The sequence below is a fragment of the Sceloporus undulatus genome, chromosome 3 (genome assembly GCF_019175285.1).
Source record: "Sceloporus undulatus isolate JIND9_A2432 ecotype Alabama chromosome 3, SceUnd_v1.1, whole genome shotgun sequence".
Lineage (NCBI taxonomy): Eukaryota > Metazoa > Chordata > Lepidosauria > Squamata > Phrynosomatidae > Sceloporus > Sceloporus undulatus.
The window spans coordinates 58,310,767-58,317,890 of NC_056524.1; the positions used below are offsets into that span (position 1 = coordinate 58,310,767).

A 7,124-nucleotide genomic window follows, 5' to 3' on the forward strand; every position below is an offset into this window, starting at 1 on the left:
CTGACTTATGGCAACCCTATTTTTAAGGTAACCTAACATACCCTTAGACTAACAAATTGTCACAGAAGGAAGTATTTTTTAATTTGAGGATAGAATTGAAAATATGTATGAATGGGAAAAATGTGGATTTTGGTGGTGTAGAAGTTTTGTTATGAGAATAGTTTGCACAACTAACAGAATGTGCCTTAGATGTGCAAACTATTTGTCATGGCATTTGTCAGTTACTAACAAATTGTGTAGTATTTTTATTCTACATGTCTAATGTGCTCTTATGCAATATATGGCAAAAGTACCATGAAGAGCACTAGCAGCTATAATATTGAAAGGTCATTAAAATGGGAAAGAGACATCACGTACATATTAATGATTTAGATCAGGTAATTTAAAAACTCAGCAATTTTTCCTTTGTGATCTTTCTAAAATGATAAAGAATGAAAATGCATGTTTAGGATTGCCAGTTCTGTGGAATTACTTTTGCGTTTGGGTTGAACACATGTGAAGCAGTTCTTTGGACCATTGTACAAATGTGTTTTAATAATTATCTTGCCTAAATGTGTTAAATATATTGTACGCTTGAGCATGGCATGCAAATGAGGGTAACACTGATGTTTCAGGAGGAGATGAGGCAGAAAAGGCTGCCAAAAGCATTAAGTCTAAAAATGCAATTGAATTTTAGGAAAACATTAACCCATAGACTTCTTTGAAATAAAATGCCCTTTGTTTGATTTATCTGTATATTGTATACATGGGCCTTCTCTGACCTGCTACCTTCCAGATGTTTTGGACTTCAGCTCCCATCAGCTCCAGTCAGTTTGGCCAGCATTCGGAAAATGCAGGGAGTTGTCACTGGAAACACCTAAAAGCACCTCTATATTCTTTCTTAAAGATTGTCTCAAGTGAAGTGTGCCATGATATGTTTATGTTGAAAAATAATCAGTCAGATTTTAATTGCCCTACCCTAAAGACTATTTAACTTTGTTAGGAAAACAAAGAACAGTGTACCTTGCTAGAGGCTATTGTTCATGTGACATATTTCAAACATAAAAATACAGTTGTCCCTCCATATTCGCTAGGGTTAGGGGAACAAGACCCCCATGAATATGGGTAAACCGCAAATAACAAAACCACTGTTTTACCCTGAGAGGACACCTCTCTAGGAATCTCTAGGTCCTCCAGTGCAACTCTGTGGTCAATGTCCAACATACATTGACCATAGAATGGCACTGGAGTTGCTACAAATGGTTTTTCAGTGCAACTTTTAGTTAAAGTTGACCACAGAGTTGCACTGAAGGACCTAGACAGTCCTAGAGAGAACATATTAATGAAATCCATGAATAATCAGATCTGCAAATATCAAAGTCACAAATATGGAGGGATGACTGTACATTTAAAAAACCTTGGAGACTAATTGAGGAGGGAAAGGAGGACTTGTAAAGCCAAGCCTTCTTGATGGTTCTTGAGTGAAGGACTGAAACATCCAGAAAAGCTCCTGCCTGGTGAGGGAACCAAGGCCACCAAATAAAAAGCAGGGGCTTTGAAAGGAGGTGATATACAGTATAAATATAATGAGCAGAGATAGTGTAAAGATAAGCACAGAAAATATAACAAGCATATGCCACCATGTGGTTGCCTATTGCAAATAATTTGTATTTGTTGCCATGGTGAGGAGGAAGAGACCAGCAACATAGTTCTGGAAGGAGAAACTGGGAGATGCGACTCACTTCCCAGCCTGACTACTGCATGTGAGAAGGAGTTTCCAGGGTTGAGGAGGAGGGGCAGAGAGGAATGGTGAGACATTGGGGAGAAGAATGAGGCAAAGGATGTGGGCTGGAGGGAGAGAAGAAAACAGCAGTGGCGGTTGAAGAAGGAGGCACAGATCCCTCTCAAACAAAATACTAGAAAACTCTGGGGTCCTTTCCCACTTGACTTAAGCTGGTTAAGAGGAGGGAAAGGGGAGAAACTTTGCAGATTGTGATTGGAAGATGGTCTGCTGGACAAAGGGGCAGGTAATGCCAAATAGGTAAGCAGTCTATCTGTCAAAAAGGGACTGGAGCAGAGAGAGACTCCTGGGAGAAACCTTTTTTCTTAGCTCATTTAGATAGAGGATGAGGGTGTAGACTGGTATAGGATGAGAGACAGAAGTTGAAATGTTCTGAAAAGTCAGGACCTGGGGTAGCAAGGCTGAGTAAGGAGGGCTTGTAAAGGTTCTTGTGTGAAGGACTGAAAGATCTGGAAAATCTGTCTGGTGAGGGAGCCAAGGCCACCAAATAAAAGCCAGGGTTCTTTGAAAGAAGCAAAGATAGTCTAATGCATAAGTGTTATACAAAAACATGCCTAAACACACTAGCACAATAACTCTAGAATTCAGTCCCTTTGGCGAAGCATTTGTCTTTAGTAGTAGTTATATACTGAAGTAGATGTGTGACTTCTAATTTGTTAGAAAAAATATTTTTTAAAAATAGTAAAATATATCCACAGTTTTAGTTTATGAGAGCAAAGGCCTAACAGTCACTCTGTTTGCCCTCCTCTAATTCATGAAAACAATACATTAGCAGTAGATACAAATCACAAATGATGTGATTTGTTTAGATGTGTAATGAAACAGAAAGAAGCCATGGCCTAAATCTAATGTAATGCTAGTAGATGAAACTGTGCTAATGAATTTCCCTTAGTTTTTATGGTTGTGTAATTAGTAGCATTCTTGTTCTTGTGGTTCTTAGATATTCATCTAGCAGTGAAACTGGAAATTGGGTTGTGCCATTGTGTGTAGTACTGGACCAGTTATGTGAGATTACAACAAGTATATTGGTGCAAAAACATATTTGGATGCTGATTTATGCCAATTTGTGTCTAAATGTATGTGTTCATAGCTGTGTATCTTTATTAAAAATACTGATTTTAACAATTTGGTCTCCCCACCCCTTTTTTTAGATCTAGCTAGTGGTGTAACAATAACGTCAACAGATCAGACCATGGTAACAAAGGCTCAAGGAGAGAAAGTTACACTATTGTGCACATTTACTCTTGGAACAGCAGATGAGGGCATTCTTGACATTGAATGGGATGTAGTACAACCAAATGAGGAGCAACCAGTAAGTAGAAGCTTTTAGAATCCTAATTTTGAATAATGTTCCATTTTAGATTTAAATTAACTCTTTGGTATATGTATTATATGTAGGAAATGTAAAATAAAATACTTAGTATCTCTTTAACTGCTAGCATTTAATTGAGAAAGGCTAGGATAACTATTGTATTTACTGTTGGAATGACAGAAATTTTATTAAATACAATTTACCTAAGTGAGATAAGATGTGTAATGGGTCCTTTTTCTTTTTTTCCCCTTTCAGGTAATTATATACAATCGAGACAGGGTTTATGATCAATATCATATGGCCGGACGAGTGCAGTTTGTCAGTCAAAATCCAGCCTCTGGAGATGCTACCATTGATATTCTGAATTTAAAACCAGCTGATACTGGTTTTTACCAGTGTAAAGTGAAGAAGCTTCCTGGTGTTCAAACTCATAGAGTCCAGCTAATAGTACTTGGTAAGGTGCTTCTACTTTTACCTTTGTGTATTTGTACAGTACTCTTGGCAGTGTGTGTATATATTCCTATGTCCAAATCTTGTTGCAACAAAGACAGTGAATAGGTGAATACTCAACAATAGGTGGATATGTATATTTGAATATTATAACTATCTTCAATTTAGGAAGAAAATATGTTCAGAAACGGATAGATTTTTTAAAAAGAATTTTGTCTTACGGTGTACATTATTTAAATGAATAGCTTTTTTCCAGCTAAAATCTGGGTGAAAGACCATGATAAATGTACACCTTGCCTTTAACAGTCATGGCACATCATTTAACATCTGTGCCACCAAACATGCAGGAACTGTTGGGGATTAGTTCAGAGATGTAGAGGCCAATATATTATGGCTGAGCTTGACAGTTAACAATAATTCCATTAGCCACCAGATACTAAAAGTGTATCTGATCATAACCAAGATATCTTTCTTGTTTCTTTGAAAAAGTGAAGTCTTACCCCCTTGCAGGTCACCCTGCATGTACACACTGTCAAACATGAAAGAAGAGATTGCTAGGTGAATGGGAAGGTTCTCTTTTGACTTTTTTTCCCCTGAGAAATTAAACAATGTCCCCCAAATGTCTTGGAGGGAGTGATACAATTCATAGTTGCTGAGTTTGCAGAGAGCAAATCTGAATATTGAATACAGGTTAGAGAGAAAGACAAACCTGTCAACGAGGCACATGGGAAAGGAATTTGAATATGGCACATCTTGCCCTTCATCAGTCAGTCAGTATGGCAAGGTTAGCAGTAGCTGGTCTAACAACCTTGTTAAGTATCTCATTTGTGGAAACCATTGGGGATGTGTCTTTGTGGGAACTTACATAAAAGATTATCATACCACACCTACTGCTTGATGGAGGCTGCTTATCAGAAAAATCAAAGTCATGAATGCTGTGGTAACACTGGTAACCATAATTATTGACTTTTTTTAAAAAAAAATAAATCATCATAGATTTCAGGTGATGCAACACTGACTGAATTTGCCTAACTAAATATTATTATTATTATTAACCTTTATTTATGAAGCGCTGTAAATTTACACAGCGCTGTACATGCAATCTTTTTAGTTAGACGGTTCCCTGCCCTCAGGCTTACAATCTAAAAAGACATGACACAGAAGGAGAAGGGAGTGGTGGAGGGAAAGGGTAAGAGGTCCAGCAGTTCCTCTCAACCTCCGAGGTCTGGACCAAGGCAGATGGACTGGAGGGAGGGCAAGGCTTCATAATGGATGGTTAATCATTATCCAGAGAAAATACATAATCACAAGTAGGATAATACATATACAGTACATAGGAATACAGGAAATGGATCGATAAACAGCCAACAACAGAACATCAGATAGTAAGCGACAATTATGCGATGCCTGGGAAGGCTTCTCTGAATAGGATGGTTTTCAGCTCCGTTTTGAAGCTGGTTAAAGAAGTGATGGCTCTTGCTTGTGGAGGAAGAAGGTTCCAGGAGTGAGGGGCAGCAAGTGAAAAGGGGCGAATCCGGGATGGGGCAGAGGAAATCCTGGGCTGAGACAGGAACCCTTGACTACCAGAACGGAGGGCCCTGGTGGGAAGGTGAAGAGAAAGAAGGTCTGATAAGTAAGGAGGGGCCAGTCCATGGAGGGCTTTGAATGTCGACAGCAGGAGCTTATACTGAATGCGGAAAGGGAGAGGGAGCCAGTGAAGGGATGCCAACACAGGAGAGATGTGGTCAGAGCGGTGGGTGGAAGTGATAATGCGTGCAGCTGAATGCTGGACAGAGATTAAAGGACGGAGGTGAGAAAGAGGAAGCCCAGCCAGGAGGACGTTACAGTAATCAAGTCGTGAGATCACTAGGGCATGGACCAGGATCTTGGCAGTAGAGGCAGTGAGATATGGTCGGATTTTGGCAATATTGTACAAAAAGAATCTACAAGCCTTGGCTGTGGTCTGGATCTGAGGGATACACGACAGAGAAGAGTCAAAGATAAAGCCAAGACTGCGGGCTTGCTGGACTGGTTGAATGGAAATGTTGTCCACAGAGACAGAAAAGGAGTGTTGAAGGTTGGGCTTAGGAGGAAAGACAAGAAGCTCCGTCTTGGACATGTTGAGCTTCAAACGCCGATGGCGCATCCACTGTGAGACAGCTGTGAGACAAGATGAAACTTGCTGTTCAAGCCTTGGAGAAAGGTCAGGGGCAGAAAGATACAGCTGGGTGTCATCGGCATACAGATGGTAGGAAAAGCCAAAAGAGCTAATGAGTTTTCCTAAGGACAGTGTGTAGAGAGAAAACAGAAGGGGACCCAGAACAGAGCCCTGGGGAACTCCAACAGATAAGGGAACAGGAGAAGAAGTCTGACCACCTGCAACTACTGCAAAAGATCTGCCAGACAAGTAAGATCTAAACCAGTCGAGAACAGAGTCTGAGAACCCAAGGTCAGAGAGTATGTCAACTAGAAGACAGTGATCAACAGTGTCAAAGGCTGCAGACAGATCGAGAAGAATGAGAACAGAGTAAAGGCCATTAGCCTTGGCCTGTAAAAGGTCATTCGAGATCTTAGTGAGAGCTGTCTCTGTAGAATGCCTTGGGCGGAAGCCAGACTGAAAGGGATCAAGGATGGAATTGGCTTCAAGAAACTCAAGACAGCGCGAATAGACAACCCGTTCCAAAACCTTAGAAAGAAAGGGGAGAAGAGAAATCGGACGATAGCTAGACAAAGAGGAGGGGTCAAGAGAAGGTTTTTTCAGAATTGGGGAAATGAGAGCATGTTTGAAGTCCGACGGGAAGGAGCCTGTAGAGAGAGAGAGATTGAAGATATGGAGGAGCGAGGGCAGAAAGGAGGGAGCTATAGAGATTAGAAGACGAGTAGGAATAGGATCAAGAGGACAGGTAGCAGGTTTGGAAGAGTTCAGAAGTGTAGAGAGTTCATCCAAAGAGGCAGGAGGAAAGACAGAAAATTTGTTAGGGGAAGGCGATAGAAGATTAAGAGCAGAAGAAGAATCAGGAGGGACTATCTCAGAGCGAATAGTGGTAATCTTAGAGATGAAATAATTAGCAAAGTCATTAGGAGAGAAAGATGAAGAGACAGGAGGAGAGGGAGGTTTAAGCAAAGTGTTGAAGGTGGAGAACAAACGCTGCGGGTGCCTCTCATTGGAAGAGATCAGTGATTTGTAATAATTCTGTTTTGCCATAGAGAGGGCGCGCGAGAAAGAAGAAAGAACAAATTTGAAATGGATAAAATCAGCCCACTTTTTGGACTTTCTCCAAAGACGTTCGGCCGCTCTAGAGCAGGACCGGAGAAACTTAATGTTGGGGGTAAGCCAGGGCTGAGGCCTAGTCTTAGAGGAAGAAGTGCGTACAGAGACAGGGGCAAAATGGTTGAGAGTTGAGGAAAGAGTTGAGTTAAATAAAGACATAGCTGAATCAGCAGAATCCCCGAGATTTAGGGAAGAGAGAGATGAATCCAGGGTCAGACCAAGTTGGTTAGAGTCAACAGATTGAAGATCACGAAAAAGACGTTGAATACCTTCTCTGTTGTTTTATTTTTTCTCCTCACCATCACCACCAC

The 7,124-nt window shown here is 40.7% G+C and overlaps 1 protein-coding gene across 2 annotated transcripts in view; it reads left to right on the top strand.

The window, feature by feature from the left end:
• The first annotated feature begins 1,879 nt into the window (after positions 1–1,879).
• Positions 1,880–7,124, top strand: part of CXADR (CXADR Ig-like cell adhesion molecule) — a 38,916-nt gene continuing 33,671 nt past the window's right edge. For both annotated transcript variants that reach the window (XM_042457669.1, XM_042457668.1), the window contains exons 1-3: positions 1,880–2,020; positions 2,932–3,092; positions 3,348–3,546. In XM_042457669.1, the coding sequence (XP_042313603.1) occupies positions 2,973–3,092; positions 3,348–3,546 (319 nt within the window). In that variant the 5' untranslated portion in view covers positions 1,880–2,020; positions 2,932–2,972. The remainder of the gene's footprint in view (positions 2,021–2,931; positions 3,093–3,347; positions 3,547–7,124) is intronic.